This window comes from Poecilia reticulata, chromosome 22 (genome assembly GCF_904066995.2).
Source record: "Poecilia reticulata chromosome 22, P_reticulata-male-v2, whole genome shotgun sequence".
In the NCBI taxonomy this organism is placed as follows: Eukaryota; Metazoa; Chordata; class Actinopteri; order Cyprinodontiformes; family Poeciliidae; genus Poecilia; species Poecilia reticulata.
Genome location: NC_088851.1, coordinates 8,040,465 through 8,061,712, shown reverse-complemented (window position 1 = coordinate 8,061,712; position 21,248 = coordinate 8,040,465). Strand labels below are relative to the sequence as shown.

Below are 21,248 nucleotides of genomic sequence, written 5' to 3'. Positions count from 1 at the left end.
TTTCGACATGTTTGCCTTTTATGAAGATAAATATCCCTCCGCTTTTTCGTCCTACTTCGACGGTAATGCATCTAAATGTATTACTTTGCATTTCAGAAATATCATTTACAGCAATTACCTTCCTTTTTATGTGATTTGTAAACGTAGTTTTAGTTCCCATTAGCTTTTTAAGAGACAAAACTGCGGTATTTCAACAGAATCCACCAAAACATACTTACCAAACTTACCAAAACATGGTGTCATTTCCATTTAGAGCCAGCAGATGGCAGCAAATTACAAACAAACTACTTACATCCTCTCCATAGAGCTCGTGCGATACATTTTCTGTCGATATCAAAATAAATCACTCGGTTTTTTTTTTACTGTTAAATACAAGACTGTTACTAAACACGGTGAAACTGGAGAGTAACAGACAGACCTAGGATTCTCATAATGAGACATGTAAAAGTTATTTTAAACTAAAAATCGTTCCCATTGATTTTCTGCTTTGAAATATTTAATTAGGAAATCACTTGCATTATCTTACAAAAAATATGCTTTCGATTTCACTTGAACATTATGTTCCCCTTTCTGTGTGTCTATCACTTAACATCCCAATAAAAAGCAATTAATATTTTTTGACAAAACCTGAAAAAGCCCCAACACATGTCACCACTTTTGAAAGAAACTTTACACACCACATATTTGTACATTTGAATGACATATTTAGAGGAAACCTGAGGTGCCCAGAGGGAATTTTATTCACAAATTCAATACATCATACAGAAAAGCAGAAGCGTAAAATTCAGAAAATCTGAACCACAAGCAAACCACGTGTAATACCTTCACTTAATTCTAAATGAAATCGTAATCTGATCTGTTATAATCAAACGTGAACAAATAAACATTTCCAAGAAGCAAAACAAACAAACAAAAAGTTGCCTACATATCAGAACAACAGTAGCAAAATGAGATTTTTTTTTTACACAATAATAAGCAACTCATACACTCAAGCCAACATCAGATTATTCTTGTTGCTATGTTGCTGTTGGTAGAACATCAATTATTTTATTAAATAGTATTTTTTGGGAAAAAAAAGATTGAAAAAAAAACAACAAAAAAACAACAGAAGCTATTGTGTTATAGCCCACCATTTGCGGTGAAAAAAAACAAATGTGATCCGGTTTTGCTATCAAGCGCCCAGCATTTTTTTCACCATGTATCCGGGCATGTTGTAGAGGAAAAGGCCCAGGATGGCCAGCAGCAGGAGCGCCGTGACGATCTTGATGGTCAGCCACCTGTACTGGTCACACACCAGGTGCTTCGCTGCTTTGAGCGGGATAAGGAACCAGAGGAGGGCAACGTCTGGGCGGCTGTGGGAGCAGAGAGAGGCGAACGACAAATCTGAGCAAAGCCGTTTCTTCTGCGTAAAACACGTAGCGCAAAGACAAAAACGGAGGTGAGAAGAGCACATCTTTCATACTTGGGTTTCTCCAGAGGATCCGGCTCGTTGCGCCCGTCTCCAGCTGGGCTTTTCTCAGCTTCCTCCCCTGTGAGAAGGTGCAGCTCAGCTTCCACCTTACCCTAAAGACACAAGAAGTTTTCATTTTGCCAGGTCGGGTTACAGCGCAGAACTCCCAACAAGCATGGCAAACTTTCCAAGTCGAGCTTTCAAGAACCGAATCGGGATACGTCTGCAGCAACGAGTTTGAACTTGGCAACACTTGACGAAGCCTGCAGTGTCAGCCTGCTTTTCTTATTGTGTTTGCAATAGCTGTCCTTTTGTGACCTTCAGCTGTTTCAATACAAACCAAAGACTGATCAGTAAGATGCTGCAGCACAAGCGTTGTTGACCACAACAAAGCGAGTTTAACACCAACGTGGCTTTAGACGATCAAAAAAGACCTTCTCGCTCCAAACTCACCGCCTTGAGGCTTAATTGAAACTTCCTGCTGCCCAAAGCCAGACACTTTCTGAAAAAGCGTAACATTCAGACGGGATAAATGTTGAGTTATTTGGCCACAATAACAAGAAATAAGGTTGGATGAGTCAAAGTTAAGCTTTCAAACCAAGGAGCTACAACTGAAAAGATTTCTTGGATCTCACAAGTGAACTGAGTAAGCTAGCTGGTTGAAACTTCATCCCAAACACATCAGAACCTGTCTGGAATGGCCCAAACTTCAAAACCAATACTTACTTAAACTTGAAATCTGATTCATATCTGATGCTGACGTTTTCAGAAATGGCTTTCACTAAGGAGAACTCTTCTTGCCTGATCTGTGGCTGCCACCCACCGTCAGTTCAAACTCGTCGTCTTCTTCATTCCTGGCGACAAACGGCCACCAGCCTTTGATCCTCTTCTGCTTGAAGATGGAGACCAGCGGCATCTCCCCTTCGTTCGTCACCATTTCGATGGTGCACTGCTTGGCCGTCTTGGCGCCACGTGGGAAGCGGTTCAGGTCCAGCTCGATCGCACCTGTGGAGAACATTTAGCTTTTAATAATAAAAAAATTTTAATTTAGTTAATAATCAAATCGATTTTGTTTTAAAAAATACCCAGAAAATCGTCGGCAGAGAAGTGATCGGCGTCCCACACTTGGAGGTTAAGTCGAGGCGGGATCTTGTACTCGGTCTCATCCCAGGCAAACATGGACTCCTTCTTGGAGATGACTATCTTCTCCTCGGCCACCAGGTAGTCGAAAGGGTAGATGAAGCGCCAGTTGAAGTTCCCCTCCCCGGTGATGGAGTGGTAGTGGACGTCGGTGTCCTGCTTGTCCTCCTGCTGTCCCTTCAGCCATCTGCCGACGCAGATCAAAGGCAAACAGAAGAGAAAAAAAATGGAGATTCAATCCTTCACATGGAAGCATTTCTGCTTGTCTAGTTGTTGGCGAAAAAATAAATAAATCACCCTCGCACAAAGATGTCACTTGACTTCTCGCCCGTGAAGATGTCGTCGTCCTCTAAAACCACCTCGTCTGTGTTCCAGACGATGACCCTCAGTTCAAACCTGCACAAGAAAACGTCATTTAGACAAGAGCTTCGAAACGCATCAGGAGTTGCTTCGGACATTTCACGCCGGGCTCCTGAAATCTTTCGACCCGTACTTCTTTGGCTTCCGTGGTGAAATGTCCAAAGCGGGACCGGGCGCCGTCTTGTCCTTGGGGAACAGATCCACAAACATCTCGATTCTTCCCTGCGCACAGTTAGAGAGATAATCAGAGATAGCTCTCAGCGGCAGGAAGTCGACGTTGCGACGTTTTACCGCCGTACTTGTTCGATTCCCGGTTTGTCCGGATGGAGCAGCGGTCTGGTTTCCACGTGCTCTGGGACCAATTTGCAGTCGGCTTTGGGAATCTTGTCCCAATGCCTCAGCACAGTCAGAGCAAGGTGCTCGTCCGTCTGCTTCTTTAAGCCTGGCAAACATCGTCACTCGTTCACACTTTGCAAAAGCATATCTGCCTCTTACGCTTCTCATGTTTCAGTGGGATTTTATCTGACGGACCAAAATAAAGAGGCACATGTCTGTGGATTTGGAGGGAAAAGATGCGCTGTTGTCTGCAACAATAGCCTGAACTCAGGCAAGAGCATCTGTGAACAGCAATAGTTTTAAGATTCTCAATCTATTCAGGTCTGGACTTTGACTGGGCCATTGTAACTCTCTGAATTTGATTTATGCCACTGAAATGTTTTAAACCAGTGAAGATGTCGTCATCCATCATGTTGGAATGTTAAAATGCATCTCAACAGGATGCTGCTGCCACCGCCGTGGTTCTCTGTAGGGAAAATTTTCAGTCACACAAAACGCTTTACATTCATTTAGCTTAATTGAAGGAGATTGGATATAAATACATGCCAGACCTTTCATTTTAATTACTACTTTGTGTTGGTCCATCAGCTAAAATCCCAGTAAAGTTTGAAAAAATATAGAAATTGACTATCTTTTAAAGGATTTTTGCAAGTCCATTGCAAATCTTTTTAACATCAGATCAATGAAACGGTAGAAAGCAGAGATACCGTTTTCATCCTCGATCTCAGTCGGCGCCATGAAGACCCGGTTCTCCACCTTCACCCGTCCTCCGGGGCCGTAGTGTGGGCCGTCCAGCTTGCCTTCCTTACACAGCTTAGCCAGGACGTGTGTGGGTTTCATGGGGTCTCGCCACACGTTGTAACCATGGCTGTACAGTAAACACGTTAAAGTGTGTTTATATGTAAAACTGTCTGTACCCTCGATTATTTATTGTTTTAAAGTACATTTATTTTGTTTTTGTGGGCTTTCGATTCTTACATGGCGTAGCTGCATGAAATCCCACACGTGGCTCTGTGTTTGCTGTAGAAGCGATTCTCCAGGTCGACCTTCGTTTCTCCAATCAGATCATCGGTTCCCACAAGGTCCCAGTCATAGATCGACACCGTCAGGGTGGAATCCATGGGGAACGTGGCCTCCACGTCGAAGGATCTGCGACCACGAGGAAAACGCTTGTGTTCAGTAAGACGCTATTGTTTGGACTCTGTTCAGAAACCCAGCCGGTTTCCCGTCACTTACTTGCCGAACAAAGGGTTCAGCTGTTTGGAAATATAGTTCTCCTTGTCTTTGATCTCTGTTTTCCCCAGCTTGATCGCGATGTAGGGGTCAGCTTTCCCGTTTATGTCCGCTGGATGCAGATCTGTCGCCTATAAAGACACAGAAGCGTCACGACGCAAGAAAAATAAAATCCTTGTAAATAAGACTGTTTTCCCTGACAGAGTAATCACATCGTTATACGTTCAGAGCGCATAAGCTCACCCTGACGACATAAATGCGGACCAGGACGTTAACGGGGTCGTTGTTGGGGATGTTCTGGAACATTCCTAAGTTGGAGTCGAAGCTCATGTCTCTGGGCAAATCATCCGACACTTTGTACATGCACAGCGAACCCTAACAAGGAGCGGGGAAAGGAGAAGGAGTGGACGTAGCAAAAACATAAACACTTGTAAGGCGCATGGAGCGCTCCTCACTTTGAACTTTCCAACAATCCTGTCCTCGTCCGTCACATTTTGGTCGTCGTCGTCGCCGCCCTTCCCTCTGAACAGGTAAAAGGTGTGGAGCCAGTCCTCAAAGTTGTCAAATTCACTTTCCAGTTCCTTTGGATACACCTTAGTTTGGGAGTAGGAAACACAGCGTTTATCTCTAACCTCGCACGGATTACACATCCATCTGGATGACGCTAAAAAATGACACCACGATTATTCATCCTCCACCTTCAGCTCATCCAACTTTGGCTTTTTCTTTTCAAACGGATCCACGACTGCCCTTTTCTTGTCCTTCTTTCCTTTTCCTCTCTTGGGGGCTTTCACTGGAGCGTCGTCACCTGTGATGTCAGAAAACCGTGCAGAGAGAAAGACAGATTCTAAAATTTACCACCCTCACCCCATACAATGAAATATGTCATCGGATTAGACATCTCTGACATAAAAACTCTGACTGAGAATTAAAACCATTGCACTGTAGATAATCTACATAATTGCTGAACTTTTAAGAGTTGAATGTCAGAATCTTGAGATGTAAGATTTTTTTTCTTTTTACCTCCACCATCAGCGATGTCCATGTCTTCCTTTTCTTCTGAATCTGAGAGAGCTGCCTCCTGAGCCCTGAGAGCCTAAAACAGTTAGAAAGTATTTCTCTAAAAATAAATACACGACACTTCACAGGATACATTTATGTCTTTATAGGAGATAAGTTTTAAAAGTAGCTTAGCGCAAAAGAGCAAAACCGTTCCTTACCTCAGTTAAAGTTTCAATTGAGGCAAAATATTTGGACCACCAGTCCAACATGCTCTCATCAAGTTCCTCCTCTTCAGGTTCGTCCCCCTTCTTCCTCTTCTTCTTCTTACCTTTCTCGTCTTTGTCGTCATCCTTTTTTTACATTTAGTCCACATAATGGATATTGTCAGGTTTTGCAAGGACAACACAAACCGTCATTAAAAGTAATCGCTTGTGCTATGCTCACCTCAACTTTGATCACAGCTTCAGAGCCCTGGGGGGAGAACACCAAGTTTAACATGTGTATCAATCAACCAATCAATCAATCAGGTTTATTTGTATGGTACATTTCAGCAACATGGCAGTTCGAATGAAATAGAAGGAGCTTTTAACCTGGTTTAAGTCTTTCGAATTAAGGTGTCAGAGTTTAAACTTACAGAGTCCAGTTTGACCACGGTGTCCATCTTCTTGAAAGCAGGCTCTGTTTCCATGCTCACCACGATAATTTCCTCTGAAAGACAAACGGCGTAAACTGAAACCAGATGGCGTATGTAGATATTGGTACAACAAACACACAGTAGTAGAAAGAACAATGTAGCTAGCTCAAAAATATACTCTGTACATCTTAACAGCTGATTCACATGAACCTATAGGTTTGTGGTTGTGATGTGATAAAATGTGTCAAAACAAAAGTTAAAGGGCTGTGAATGCTTTTCACTGTGTGAGCCCTGCGTATAGGTTATACCCGTAGTGGACCAGTTGTTGGCCTGCTTGTCTGATCCCCTGTAGATGAACTTGCGCAGGCTGGCGACGGCGTTGGAGCCGACCAAAGTGTAGCGGCCAAACGCTCTGCAGTCCACCACGCGGATGTTCAGCGGAGGGTGAAGCAGCTCGTTCTCTGGCAAATCCTAACGCACACATTAAAAGACTCTCTGACTTGGTAAACCTAACGGAGCGGCAGTCACATGCCGGGTCTTTAAGTGTTTATTGTTATCGTTACTCGGCCAAGGAAGCGTTTAGGAAATGACACGGTACCACTTCGAACCACTTGACCAGAGTGCTGAAGTTGGGGTTCTTTTTGTAGTTGGGGATGAGGGCCGACTGAATGCCCTTCCCTGCGCACTCAATGTCCACACGAGGCCGATCCACCTGGGCCAGGTTCACCCTCTTCAAGTCCCTCAAGCCCCAGAACAAAACCTTCAAAGAAGCAAAAATGTAGGTGTTGTCAAACTTTCTGCAAAACGGACCAACAATCACTGAGGTTTTCTGAGTAAATCTGAAGCTCAGACCTCAATCCTGTACTTGCTGAGCACTGGCCTAATCCCCAGAGGCACAGGCAGGATGGGGCCGCGGTCCATATCCGTAGGGCCGTCTATGGGAGGAAGGTCCGCTTTTCCATTGGGGCCAATCTGAGAGAAGACAGCAGCGTGAAGCCACAGCAAGGCTTACGAGTGGGAAGCCTTGTTTAGTGAGAGAACTGCCTTCAATTAACCTGGAGAAGCTCAAAGGCTGCCAGCATCTCTCCAGCGGCTCCGTTCCCGCGGTAGATCTGATAATACTCCAGCTGGGGAGGGAAACGTGGCGGCCCATAGTGCTCATCCGCCATCTTGACCAAAGGCTTAGCAAACGTCCTGCCCATGAAGTCAGCTTTACCCTGAGATCATAAAGTAGACAGTTATACATCAAATCTGCACTGGATGTTTTAGTTAATATGTATTAGTGTTGGCATTACTCTGTTTTTTATTAAAAAATAAGCTAAAAAGTGTCAATATTCATGTTTTTGATTAACAAAGAAACATGGCTTGAGGTGCACATGTTTCAAGATTTAAAATCTCTACAGATACAAGGAAAGGAAAAAATAATAACATCAAGATCCCCTAAAAAATAACCAGTAAACTGCAAAATAGATGCATCTATGTTATGCCAAAGAACAGTTAAATAACCTCCTGATGCCTCTGAGAGCTGCGGAACTTAAATCTTTCTTGCAGTTAGTGGTTATAAAGAGTCAAATACTTTGACGGCCACATACAAAAGCACAAAATGTCACTGAAAGGAATGCAACAGGGATAGGACGCTAGTGCAGGGTCCATCTGTTTGTCCTTGTGGACCTATCTTATTCCTCTTGCATGCCTTTGAACAAAATCTACTCTGCACACTTTAAAATCCTGCTACCGTACATCAAGGCAATCCACACTCTACTTATCCACAGGGTCATCCAAAACATTGGTGTAATTGTCAGGAGCAGATATAAAATTGTCAGTCAGAAAACATTTCTTCAGATTAGAATCATGTTAAGTTAAGCAAACAAAAGACTGTATTTGTAAAAGGCATATTGTTGGATTATAAATAAGGATGTCCAGTTTAAAGGGTTTTTAAATGGTCAGCCACATCTGTGTGGATAATTATAACAAACATGACTTATTTTCCTGAGCAGGGCTTGAAAAACTGTTATTTTTTCAATTTAATGCCTAAGGGTTTTAACAAAAGAAATCCTGAGCAAATTTACTTCTTAAAAAAACATTTGCAGTGTAAGACATGGGATACATTGGTTTGTCGTGTGACTTGATTCGTGAGTTGTTCTTGTTTGCCCAGATAGCTTTTTGTGTGACACAGAGAGCTATACTCTCAAGTCGCTAACTTTTAGCAAATTACTAAATTTGTGAATGAAGAAAACAGCTTTCTTTAAAGTTTTGTCAAAACAAATTTAACTGGAACGGCTGTGAAATATGTTGCAAGCCATATCATCAACAAGTAACACCAAAACAGAGAAGAAGAATGCTAGCGTTAGCCTAGCGCTTCAGCAAATTGGTTCGCAACAAAATATTGTAAGCACGATCATGACTCGAGTTCATGAGATTATTACTGAAAGTTGCTCCATATATCGAGTTACAAAGTTGTTCAGGTTTTAATTATGTGTCGAATTTTACGATCGTCTTGCTAAAACTCTGGTTGGGATAACCAGGTAGTGTCGAAGAAACAAAAGTGACCACATCATCTGTAATGCTGATAAATGTTAAAGCATTTTAACAATTTTAAAGCTACGCTGGATTTTAAGAGTCTATGGAGGATTAAACCAGGACTCAGATTCAGTAAAAGACTAAATTGCCACTGGGAAGAAAAACAGTGCAGATCAGGACATCCCTAATTATAATTTGGATTAAAAAAATTCACATAAAACAGTTGCTGTGTCATTTGTTCTATTGAAAGGAAGCACATTTTCTCCCATGAATAAAAATGGAGAGCTTGTGACATCTCTGTGTGCAAACTTTTCCTCACCACTGTGTCCTGGTCATAAAGTTCAATGACAATAATGGGTGGATCGTCCCTCAGCTCATAGGCCTCTCCAAACAACTCCACGTTCTCAAACACCAGCAGCTGGTCCCATGTGGGGCAGAGGGTCTCAGCCAGCACCTGCAAGAAAGCAGAGCATTTGTTCCCACCCGATTTTTTTTATTATACCTTCATTTTTTTTTTTTAAATGGGTGGATGAACTCACTTCTGTGACTTGGCTTTGGGTTGAGAAGAAAACTCTTGCGAAGGGATCAGACAGACCTGTGCTGTCAGCAGCAAACAGGCTGCGGGCCTGGTACATGTGGACCCTCAGCTGGAAGATTTGCTTCACTGCAGTGAAAACATTCAGTCTCTCATTTGCAATGTGATTTGAAGACGCTTAAATACTATATGTGCTTTCTTAGACATCTGTTACCAGTATCAGTAATCAATATAATCTCCTTAGTGCTGCGAAAAGTGCCACGATTTTCAATAATCAAGTAGAGCTACGTAATACGGTCTGAGGCTTACCAGATGCTTTCTAAATAATCTAATTTACTCTCTACGAACCATCATAGTCTCTACGTGCCTTAAACATTTCAGAAACAGACGCCTTTAACCCCCCTAACGCCACCATACACTACAACCCAACTCTAGAAATTTCTGACTATGTTTCGCAAATAAAAATGATGCGTAGTTTTTTAAAAATATATGGTTGATCTGAAAAAGTATCCGGTAAGTAGATACCTTGTTCCAGTAAGTAACTACTGGGTCTTGGGGAAAATAATCAGTAAAATGAGTGGCAAGTTCTGGAAAAGTAAATGTTTGATTTTCAGAAAAGATATAGGAAAGCACCTGTTGAAAAGTTCCAGAAAGTACGCTGTAAGTTCTAGGAAATACCTTGTAGATCACTTGAAAGTTTCAGAAAGCTACCCTGTCAGCTTCAGAAAGTGTTTTGCAGTAAAATTCAAAAGTATTATTCAAAAGGAAGCGTGTTTGATAATATATTGCTCCAGTTGTTGGTCTTACTCATGTAGGTAAGGCTGATGGGTGGTGAGCAAGGCATGCCGGGCCCCTTGGACAGCTTGTTTTCCTCAAACCCGTTGGGCAGGCCGCTCAGGTAGTCTTTGCGCTGCCTGCTCAGACCCAGCCACAGATAAATCTCCAATTTGGACTGAACCGTCCAACCAGCAGGTCCGAAACCTTTTTTACCAGGGATCTTAAGTAGAGAAAACATTGTTCAAGGGTTTATTAGTCTTCAGAACGCTATAAGCAAATAAAAAAAAAAACACAACATAAAATGAAAAATAACAAGAACATAACTGTAAGTGGATTGGTTTTCTTTTTACATTTTAACTCACCCTGAGGAAAATAGTTTTGACCTTGCCACAATCTTTCCCTCTTTCCTCGTCTACACCTGAGAACAGGATGTCTTTGGAAGGAACCCGGGCGTAAGCGATGCGCTTCCCGTTGCTTATCATCCAGATGAAAACATCAGGAACGCTGTGCTGGGGCTGTGAAGGAACATTATATGGTCTTGCAAAGTTACGAATTTATTATTAATTGACTCATTTGGAGAAAGTCTTTACCTCATCGGCGAGGAAGCGAAGCTTTGTGTGGAAGTTTTGAGCCAGCTTGAGTTTATCCCTGACTGTGCTCTTCTTCACTTGTGTCCTCATCGTCTTCGCTTGTTGACCAATGGCCTCCTAAAAACAGAGACAGTTTAGTGAAACAACGCAATCATGTTCAGCAAACAGCAGGAAAGTGCGGTTTGGGGAGTCGGAGGACTCACCACTTCTGACAAGCAAAGCTTCAGTCTCTCTCTGTCCAGTTTGGTTCTGCCAGACTGATTGTGGTCCTTGTTTGCCAGAGCAATAAATTGACTGAAAGAACACGAGCTTGCTGAGTGTGAGCATCTGAATTTGTCAAATCAGACGGGTTTATTTGGTTCAGTTTTAGTTTTGGAGGCACACAGACCTGCATCCTTGGCTGAGTTCCTCCAGAACGCCTCTCAGCCTTCGTTCAGGATAGGTCTTCTCTGTTTTGATGATCTCCTGCACGTCATTCAGTCCATCCTCCTGCAAACCCCCGCACCCCCAAAAAACACATTTAGACATCAGACTCAATGGTATTGGCAACAATAATTTGCCATCACGGTAGCCATCCACCTACCAGTTTGTTCGCAATGTTGTCGATGATGTTGGAGTTGTACAGCCGTCTTCTCTGGTCCTGCCACCAACTTTTGATGTAAATGCATGGCTTCCTCTCAAAATAGGGCAGATGGAAATAGTTCCTGTGGATTAAAGCAAGAGCCATGGTGAATTGTTCCTCCAAAGTTGCCGTTTCAAGACGGATTCACAAAATGCATTAATAGATACGTACAAAATGAACTTTTTTCACGTTTTCCACACAGAACCAGAAAACATCAACATATTTCATTTGGATTTTCCATGGTAGGCATCATGAAGTAGCATGTACATGTGAAGTGTACATGCTACACTTCACATGTAGCAGATGTAAGGTAATAGATGATTGGTTTTACTAATAAAAATGTGAAAAGTTAGGTCTCTCTTTAAGTTCAGGTCTCTTTACTGAGATGAGATCAGATCTGATGCTAATTGCCTTCGGAAGTCGTCTAATTAGTAAGCAGAGTCCACCTGTGTGTAATTTAACCGCAGCATAAATACATGCGGTCCGTGACGGCCTCCGAGGTTTGCTGGAGAACATTAGTGAACAACGGCATCAGCAACTATCAGAACCAGTTAATGAAAGAGAGGTGAGGATAAAGGCATCATTAAAAGAAGAAGTCCCGTTTGCTGCTGCTCTGATTAGATGAAACTAAACCTGAACTCACGGCTGGCATTTTTATACCACTTTTTGTGCGGCATATAAATAATATCACTGCAAAAGCAAAAGAAGTGGAAGTTGCTTCGAGTTGATGGATGATTTATTTGGTCACACTTTGTTTGAAGTGAGACTGTCATAAGCATGACATAACAGGAGTCTTTATGAATGCTTATAAGTGTTGTCATGAAGTGTCTTTCGGAAAATAATGACACTTTTAACGCAAAGTTGATACTTTTAATTGACTTTTAAGGCAAGTTATATTACAACCTTGCATTAAAAGTGTCATTTTGTCCTGAATGACACTTCGAGACAACAGTCAGAAACATTCACGAGGCTGTGCTTCATGTTCATCGTTTCACTGTTTGACTGCTTGAGAGTATCGGCTCTGACCGGTCAGTGATGACGGGTTTCATGGGTGGAGTGGTGGACACTGAAGTCAGGTCTCCGTCGTCGTCCATCTCCTCCTCGCTGGAGTTGTGTATCAGCTCGGTTTCCTCTTCAGCACCGTCGCCGCCGCCCTTCTTCCCCTTCGTTTTGGGTTGGATGACGCCGTCATTCTCGTTTCCGTAGTAACCTGGAAAGAGCAGCTCTCTGAATATTAACTTTGTCCCTTTCACGTCTTACCCCATTCCGTCTGCCGTGACAGACGTATGGGTGGGGTGGCACGGACTTAGAATTTTAACACAATATTTTGTAATGACGTAAAGGTGGTTGAAACAAAGTATTTATTGCTTATTTTTTTTGTAACTGTATGGCTATGCATGGCGTTCACAGTGCCACCACACAAACACTGGCCTTGAAAATCATTCCTGTTTGAAATTGTCTTCTTAAAGACATGACTTACTTAAAAGAAAAAGTTATTTATAACACTAACCTGGACACAATAACTGTATTTAATCATAAGAAATATTATAAGTTAAACGATAAAACGATTGGATAAAGACGCAGCTGACGTACCTATTGTGACCTCAAAGCTGATTGGCTTGTCGCCGATCTTTCTGTCAATCATTGTGGCTTCCAGGAAAGACCCAAAAAGGAAGAAATCCTCCACCTTCCCAGTAGCAGTCTGGGGTAAAATCAAATAAAAAATAAAAAATAAAAAAACACAACCATAAGCGTTTAAACACGAGTAGACTCATCGATGCAAACAGCTATTATTTATTCATGCAACGGGCTAAATTAGAGCTATCAATAATTCACATTAATCGCAGCGAAACGACCTGTCAGCGGCAGAAACAATATGCGCCGCTTGCATGGCTGCCCGTCCGGAGCAGAGACCCACCTCCGAGATGTTGGGCACTCCCTCCACCTGGACCTCGGTGGAGCTGGTGATGTCAGGCGAGGACGGGTCCAGGATCTCCACGCCCAGGCTGATGAGAAGTCGGGCCCTGAAAGACACGCCTTCTCCGAGCCCCTCGTTCAGCTCCTGGTACTCGTCCATCAGGGTGTAGGTGCGGGTGGAGCCGTACATGTTCACCCAGGCGGGCCCCATCGTGGGGAGGAAGCCTGGGAAGCAGTGTGCAGAAGAAGAGCGGAGGGTGATTTGGAAAAGAATTGGAAACGATTGAAGAAAACGATCAATCAATTGTTTTAAAATAGTTCTTAACTGGTTGCACAGGAAAAGCAAATCCTCTGCGTTATCTAGATATTATATTATCTAAATATTGCGACATCAGATAACAATACTACTTATGTATATTTCAAATAACAACTTTGTATTTGGAGAAAATTACAATTGATCACCTAAAAAAAATGTACAACATTTTTTTCCTACCTTATTTTTAGGCCTCAAGAAAATCAAAACATTAAAAAAAAAATCCTGACACAAAGGATCATAATTCATGCATGAAAGGGTTAAAAAAAAAAGTCTGACAATAGATAACCTGCATAGACGGACTGATTTCAACGATATGCTTGACAGAAGAGAAGCTTTTACGAATTGCTAACTATTTCAAACTTTCAATAATCACAGGGAAAATAATTCAGTCCAGGATTGTTTGGTCAATCTACGTAATACGTTTGTCCTACTTCTCTAAATCTAAAGAGGTCTTAGAAACGATTGAAAACTGTTATTTTTCTGTTCGTTTGCAAATAGAGGAGAGAGTTTCTAAAGCTCTGTTTGGTGCAAATTATTCACTTGAAGTCCGACTGGACCAAATACGTAACGGTTTGAACTAGAGGAGGTCAAACACATTCCAGATTTCTTTAAAAAAAATCTGAAGTTGCCAAATTAGACACAAACTACAAAGCTATCAGTCAGCATTATTGTCGTACTGGATGTACGTCACATGGGGGCAGCAATACCACTGACATTACATGCAAATAAGCAACAGAAAACTCTATCAGGGAGCAAATGATGGAGCTTTTAGTGTGTGTGTGTGTGTGAGTGTGAGTTGTTGCTCCCCTCAGGCTGTGCTGCCCTGGGCAGAAAGCCACGTCGTCCATATCAAATAAAACCTCCTACTTTGTTTGCACACGCTGTTGTTTTTTCTTGTGATAAATGATCACCTTTGTCCCCATCATTGGAAATCTTCTTCAGATCTAAGAAGTGTGTTCCCATGGCCACATCGTTCACTTTATCCGAGTCCCGGATCTGGATCTTCATGCGCTTGCAGAGGGGAGGAAACATCTCCGTGAAAACAATCTGCTCATTCCAGATGGGCTCATAGCAGCTCTTCTGTACCGACGTCTTGCCCTGTGGTCACAAATTGAACGCGCTCACGTTCTGAGTCCTGCTAACGCACGACAAATATAAAAGGCGGCCGTTATTCGAGCTGACCTTCTGCCCCGCAAAGAGCACTTGGACGTAGGGATCGACCAGGTCTTTATTTTCTCCTATAAACGCCTTTTTGACGTTGGCCATGATGCTGGTGTTCATTCTGGGGAGTCCCTCTGCTCTGTAGATCTTCAGGTAGTAACGAGCCCACTGTCGCTCTGCAGGAACGCCCTCAGGTAGCAGCAGATTCCTGACGCAGGCAGGCAGAATTTACTTCTCGCTAACTTTTAAAAAAAGGAGAACTTTCGTGGGTTAAATGGCGGATGTCGCGGGTTTTATTTACCCCTCTATGTCGTCGTCTTCGGACTCATTGGCCTTGTGTGGAGTTTTAATGGTGTCTCCTTTAGCCACAACGGCGATGTCACATTTAACGTAGCCTTTGCAGCCTGCTGTGATGTCGTCAGGGTCGGACAACAAGGCCCATTTGTGGTAAAACTGATGCTCTGTGGGGCAAAAACACAAATGTCACATTCGTTTTGGATTTCTGATGATGATGTGTTTGTTCTTTATTCACTTTAAAATGAGGATGCAGTAATAAATAGTCATAATAAATTAACTGTACAAACAAGAATCGGGTGCAAAAGTTCAGATTTATTGTTGATTTTCTTGAATTTAACAATTAAATTTACATAAATTCACAAATAAATACATAAATGCATATTTGGTCATCAAGGTGCTGGCATTATTCCAGCTGGTCACTTGACCAGTCCTCTGCAAAATTTATGGTTTTGCAGAGGAGTGCATAATTTTGGTTTTGCAGCTTTAGTGCATAATTCATAAGTTTTTAAGTAAGTTCAAATTGAGGCCAATGCAGAAGCTCAATGTTGGCCTGGTTTATCTGTTTCTAAACCTAGTTTAGTGTTTACTGGGATCAATATCCTACTGAAACACCCCACTGTGTCCAAGTTTTAGCCATCTGACCCAAGCTGTTAGCCACAGATGAGGTGAAAATTGGTTCAAACATCCAAAAACCTTCATGCCTCCAGTCTGTAACGAGCTAGAAGGTAGTGGAACATCACTATCACTGTCCAAAAGTGAAGATAGTGAAATCTGTTGGCTACAACGACTAAAAGAACGTCTGAAGACGTCACACTTTGCAAAACGGCTAACTGCTAAGCATCATGTTGTACCACCATCGTATCGTGGGATTGTGATGATGTCAGTAACACTTTGTGCTGCAGATATAGAGGACTTCCTAATGGCTGACGGTCGGAAAGGAGGACGATGATCACAAACGCACATCAAAACTGGTATTACAACGGATGACATTGAGCTTCTAAAGTAGGACAGACTTCAAGCCATTTGTGGAGGCATAGAGACTTTAATTTAATTATTTTTTTTAAAGTATTTTACGTAAATCAGCTTTATCTGATAAGAGGAATAAAGCATCTAGTTGCAGTCATGCCATAAACATTATTGAAGACTATTGATTCTTTGTAACTTGACGATGCAGATTTATCCAAATATTGAATGTATAATTTCTATGTCGTGTGGATAAGAGGTCATCTACACTCGATATGGAATTGATATATCAATAATATTTATTGACGTTAGAAAATTATTCCACCACAGACAAAGATAGTTCAAATAAATCTCTAAACATATTAAGGCATCCATGCAGACAGAGGGCTTGATCTGGAGTTAAACTACCAAAGACGTTGTTTTCTGACCTGGCTGGAAGTAGACTGTGCCAACATCCATTTTAAAAGACCCAACCAGCGTTCCACTTCGCAGAAGATTTTTGGAGTGGATCACCTACAAGTAAGTTAAAAAAAAACACACAATTAAAAAATAAATTTAAAAAAGCCCCCATGTCACAGAAGAAATTCCTGTCAGTCGGCTCAGAGGAACTAATAACTTACGGACACTTTCAGGATTTTGTCGAACATGACATCTGGTGGGATGTGGAAGTCAAACACAAAGTACTGGAAGAGACGACAGTTTGAGGTGAAGTCTCGTTGTAAGTCAACCTTGAATTTCAGAGAGTTTCCTGACGCCGCGTCATCGTGACCGACTCACTTCGTTGTAGTAAGGGCAGTTGGTCGACTCCTTCATGGAGGTGTACTTTTTCTCTTCTCCGATCTCCACACAGACCATGGGGTCCATGTTCAGGCCGACCAGCTGCCTGGCTTCAATCACCGTCACACTGACCTGAAAGTGCACCATCCATCAGTTTACATTTGTAAATCACGCAAATCGCAACAACCCGTGAACTGTCCTACTTCGTCCCATTAAAATTACAAAAATGTGATACTTTATTTAACTTTTATGTGACAGCATACAGGGGACAATTGAGCTTAGCAAGTTGATGTCAAAAAACTTACAATAAGCTGTGCATGCCACACTTTTCAGATTTTGAAAACCGTGTATATGTTTCCTTCAACCTCCCAGGTATGATCTACTTCATGAGTATTGTGTAAAATACTCATAACAGACACTGAAGTTTGTGGTTGCAATATCAGAAAATGCGAAAAAGGCTTTGTAGGTGCAAATACTTTTCCAAGTATTTATTAACCTACCTGGTAATCCATGGGTCGTCCAGAGCTGGGCTCCATCTTGATGTCCGGCTTCGATCTGAGGAGTTACGCATGATTAATAAACCCAAATAAAAATAAAAATAAAAACCAGACAGTTAGAATAAGGCCTGCCTTTTATTCGAAACATTGGTGGTGACGGCTGTGACGGAGGCCAAAGAGATGGTGTCGGGATCCGGACCTCCCATTAACATCCCATTACGATCCATGTTCTCTGTCTCCAAAATGGCTGGCTCATCTAGGCATCACACAAAAGACACATCTAAAGAAAAATCCTAAAAGAAAGAAAGAATTGCTATTTTTCTTGCAACATTGTGTTTTGTAGAAAAAAAAAAGATACTCTCAAATTCATCCTGCCATGTTTTGCATAGATTAAGAACATCATAAGACATGAAAACATTTAAAAGCAAAAATCATAAGCAAAATACTTTTTAGAACAAAAGTAATTTTCTAGATTTGCTTTTCAAATAGACCAATCTTGGATAAGAACATCTGCACCGCATTGTTTGTGACAAAACGTTTGACGTATTGCAGAAACTGTGTAACATTAAACTGGACTTTCTGGCCTCGTTGACACGAATCCAACGATCCGGCTAAGGTGATACCTCCGCCTTTGTCCTCCTTTTGTCCGCGGTGCTTACTGCGCTTCATGGTTCAAAGGTTTCCTCTGAGCGCTCTGCGACACAAAAAATAATCACATTAACAACTTTTGACATTAAAACACAGACAAATGGGACAAACATAGCAACAGAGTCGGCCCAAGTTTGGTTTTCGGTCAGGTTTGTTACACGAAGTCCTTTTGCTCGATTTTGCACGTCAGTCACTTTGCATTTATTGCTGCACAAAAAAATCACTTTTAGGATCTGTTCAGTTTTCCATAGAGATGCTATGAAGCTTTCCTGAACTGACAAACACGCTTAAAAAACTTTTGGGGGGTTTTAAAACTGGTTTCTCAGCAATCGACAGAACAGCAGCGATTAATAAGTTGGCTCTAAATTACGACTGCTGTTAGCACAACTTCAGAACAAATCGACCTCAAAATCCACTTATACCTGGAACCACTTCTGCTTATCTTATGTTCAAGTTGATTTATCTTCTATTCCTGTTGTTAGGCGAGCTTAACTCTTTGCTTTATTCTGTCTCAACAGCAAATCACCAGATCTAAGAAAACTTTAAATGAACAAAAACACAAAGAACACCTTAAGTTTTGTATTTTTTTAAACCTAAAATCAACGATAGAGAGTATTGTAGCATAGTTTATCTGCTGTTATTTTGAGTGAAACGTAGCCTTCGGATGGGCCTTTTAATTATTTAAATCATCTGACCCTAATACTTCAACTGGAGGGGATACATTTCACATGCATTGTGAAAATAATACCATTAGTCTCGTTATTCTGCAGAAATTAATCAACAAAGTGCTCCGTCGACACGGCCGGTTTAAAATGGCTGCCTTATTTTATGAGACAGTTTGGGATTACTAATTATAATATTGGCACGTTTCTTTGATTATTTTTGACTGAAAAGTTAGCAAAAAACAACAACAACAATAAAAAAAAAACAGAGGAACAAAATCTTACATTACCAAAAAATAAAAATTTTACGTGCCTGGCATGATCCGATAGCGTGTAATTACATATAAATATGGTGGAAAATCAAAAACCACTGTTTGACCTTCAAAAAAAATTCAAAAATAAGATCAGCTGACATAAAAAAAAAATCCTTCTCAAAGAAAGTCATTCACATGCACTCCAAAACACCGAGGCCTGAACGCCACAGTTTGATCTCTGCTCAGACGATACGTACCATATACGATGAGTTATGCTCAGTTCTCTCCTCCACGTATCTCCCAGAGATTTCCTTTAGAGGTAAAACAAGAAAAGAAAAAAACAGCCCAGAACTCAGAGGTTTTGGTTTTGATTAAAATCAAAGAGATGCTACACGGGCATTTTAGGCCTTTTAGAGAGACCCCAGAAGAAAAGCCACAAAGTTAAGTTGTGCACAGAAAGGAAATGTGTTTGTTCACGTCTGAGGTCTGGCAGGAGTGAAGCGATACGCCGATGAATAGTGCATGAGCCTCGAACCCGAGACTGGTAACTATAACTAGCCGCCGCTGAGAGACGTCATCTTCCAATCCGCAGGTTTTACGACGCTGCAGAGCAAAGAGAGAGGATTTTTAACAGGCCCAGCCACCGATCTGGTATCTAAAAGTAAATTTTTTTTATTTGCTTTATGTTGATCCACAACATATCAGAAAATACAACTGCTTAAACCAAAACACACATTTTACTGTAATCTTGACACTGCTGGGCCTTCAAGTGATCAAAGCCAAACTGAGCTGAAAAGAAATGCTTGAAATGTGCAAAGGTACTGTTAGGTAAGCAACATTGCCATGTCATCAATGATAGAATGACATGGAAGTAAGATGTTGCTGGAAGAAAGCCTTCCTTTTAATCATTAACAACCTGCAGGTCCAAACTGGGTCTCAAGACAATCACACTGTCCTCGGTCGGTGATGGTGGAATGATGTCGAATCCTATTCGCTTCAAACTGAATCAGCTTCGAACCTGACAATTCTTAAACCGAGCCACAATTTTTTGAGTCATGAGAATTTTACTGACATTTTCTGTATTAAAGCGTTTAATTGAAAGGTTTCAGGGTCAAGTAAGGAAGAAAAGAAAAGAAAAGAAAAGCGTAAGATCGCTTGCCTCTCAAATAAATGCACAAAGAGAAAACACGATTCTCATTTCATCACAGAGCTTAATTTGTTTTCTTGGGATTTTTTTTTAAGTGATAGATGAACACAAAATGATGCATGAGTAAAACGAGGCATGGGTTTCAAAGGGTTTGATACCTTGAAGTGATTTTAAATGTAGCAGCCAAGAGGCCTACAGTATCTTGGATGGAACTGCAGAGATAAACAGAGAAAAACCTGTTATGATTTTTGCCATTAGTCGTGCATCTTTATGGAAGACTTGTGAAAAGATGGCTATTACTGAAGGAAAGAGATGAAAAGTCCGGATTAAGGTTGACCAAAAGCCAGTTTTTGGAAACAGCAAAGACGTAGAAGATCTACATGTAAAACACTGAGCACAGTGGAAAACTACTACTACACACATCAGCACATCACCTGTTTGGTAAGACACGGTGGTGGGAGCATCATGCAGAGTTGGATGGAGCTGAATACATGTAAATCCTGAAATACAACAAATTGTTGGCTGCAAAGTATTTGGAACTGTGACAGAATGTCTCCTTCTTGCAGAATGCTAAGCATGCAGCCAGAACTGCAACAGATCAAAAACATATTGGAATGGTCCAGTCAAAGTCTAAGAATCAACTGTAGGCTTTAAAAATGCTGTCATTTCATCTGTCTGAGCTGGAGCTACTATGTGAAGGAGAATTGTCAAAATCAAAAATCAAAGTAAAGACAAATTTTCCGTTGTGAAGCGAAACGTGCGGGGGGGCGGAGGGGATTGAAAGCTTTTTGGAAAGCGGTGCCTGCGTAAGAAACGTGCACGACTTTGTCAAAGTGAGCGCGACTTCTGCTCAACTGCGTCTTCTGCAGGAGCAGCTCATCGTCTCATCAATTACACATCGAGCCGCTCTGTAAGCCATACATCACAGTCTAAAGTTGCTGGTGTCCGATGAGACAAGGCGGTGAATTATTGATGCCGCCCGGTCACTGTTGCATGTGGCATCCTCTTTATGAGAAGGTATCGATGTTCACAACAAAAGAAATGAAAATAAATAAATAAATAAATAATAATAATAATAATAATGGCAGGTCATCGGTGGCTGAAGAGAAAACTGAAACATCTTAGACACATTTACGAAAGTACAGCTCAATACGTGCAATGTGATAAAGTTGTAGTTGAAATAAAATTTGTAGCCACGTTTTTATTATTATTAATTATTATTATTATTATTATTATTATTAACTGCATTATTGGAAATTAATTTTCCAGCTGGAACCCTGTATCAACCTATAGCTGCTGTGTTGATGGCACCTGCTGTTAATTACATGATTCAATAGCAGCTCAGAGGGGTGAAGGCGACGTCCCAGTCCCTCTGCTGGTAACCATGTCAGCAACCGTGCAAAGTTACCA

At 41.5% G+C, this 21,248-nt stretch overlaps 1 protein-coding gene across 2 annotated transcripts; it reads right to left on the bottom strand.

Annotated features, from left to right (window-relative positions):
* Positions 1–717: 717 nt before the first annotated feature.
* On the bottom strand, positions 718–19,713 carry otofb (otoferlin b). Of its 2 annotated transcripts, none has more exons than XM_008399108.3 (42): positions 18,949–19,713; positions 17,751–17,821; positions 17,260–17,383; positions 17,131–17,185; positions 16,631–16,762; positions 16,474–16,536; positions 16,282–16,366; positions 14,895–15,054; positions 14,615–14,801; positions 14,344–14,530; positions 13,118–13,341; positions 12,793–12,901; positions 12,226–12,409; positions 11,161–11,281; positions 10,966–11,066; positions 10,781–10,871; positions 10,578–10,694; positions 10,350–10,502; positions 10,018–10,207; positions 9,215–9,339; positions 8,995–9,129; positions 7,211–7,372; positions 7,008–7,127; positions 6,754–6,915; positions 6,464–6,626; positions 6,156–6,229; positions 5,966–5,992; positions 5,740–5,871; positions 5,543–5,615; positions 5,218–5,327; positions 4,975–5,112; positions 4,763–4,894; positions 4,523–4,650; positions 4,265–4,435; positions 3,994–4,154; positions 3,250–3,392; positions 3,084–3,172; positions 2,888–2,986; positions 2,536–2,777; positions 2,274–2,455; positions 1,463–1,563; positions 718–1,352 (listed from the first exon to the last, which is right to left on the bottom strand). In XM_008399108.3, exons 2-42 carry the CDS (start codon positions 17,794–17,796, stop codon positions 1,172–1,174), a joined length of 5,379 nt encoding a protein of 1,792 aa, XP_008397330.2. In that variant the 5' UTR covers positions 17,797–17,821; positions 18,949–19,713; the 3' UTR covers positions 718–1,171. The 2 variants fall into 2 exon arrangements, with proteins under 2 accessions (XP_008397330.2, XP_017157915.2); XM_017302426.2 differs by having other exon boundaries at positions 8,998–9,129.
* Between the last annotated feature and the right edge of the window lie 1,535 nt (positions 19,714–21,248).

What these genes read in the sequence shown, in the direction of transcription:
- otofb (XM_008399108.3), bottom strand. Translation starts at nt 17,796, where the DNA reads ATGAAGCGCAGTAAGCACCGCGGACAAAAGGAGGACAAAGGCGGAG. An exon ending in CTGAACCCTTTGTTCGGCAA is followed by an intron (nt 4,436 to 4,522) that starts GTAAGTGACGGG and finishes TCGTGGTCGCAG; the next exon opens with ATCCTTCGACGTGGAGGCCA. An exon ending in ATTTCATGCAGCTACGCCAT is followed by an intron (nt 4,155 to 4,264) that starts GTAAGAATCGAA and finishes TTTACTGTACAG; the next exon opens with CCATGGTTACAACGTGTGGC.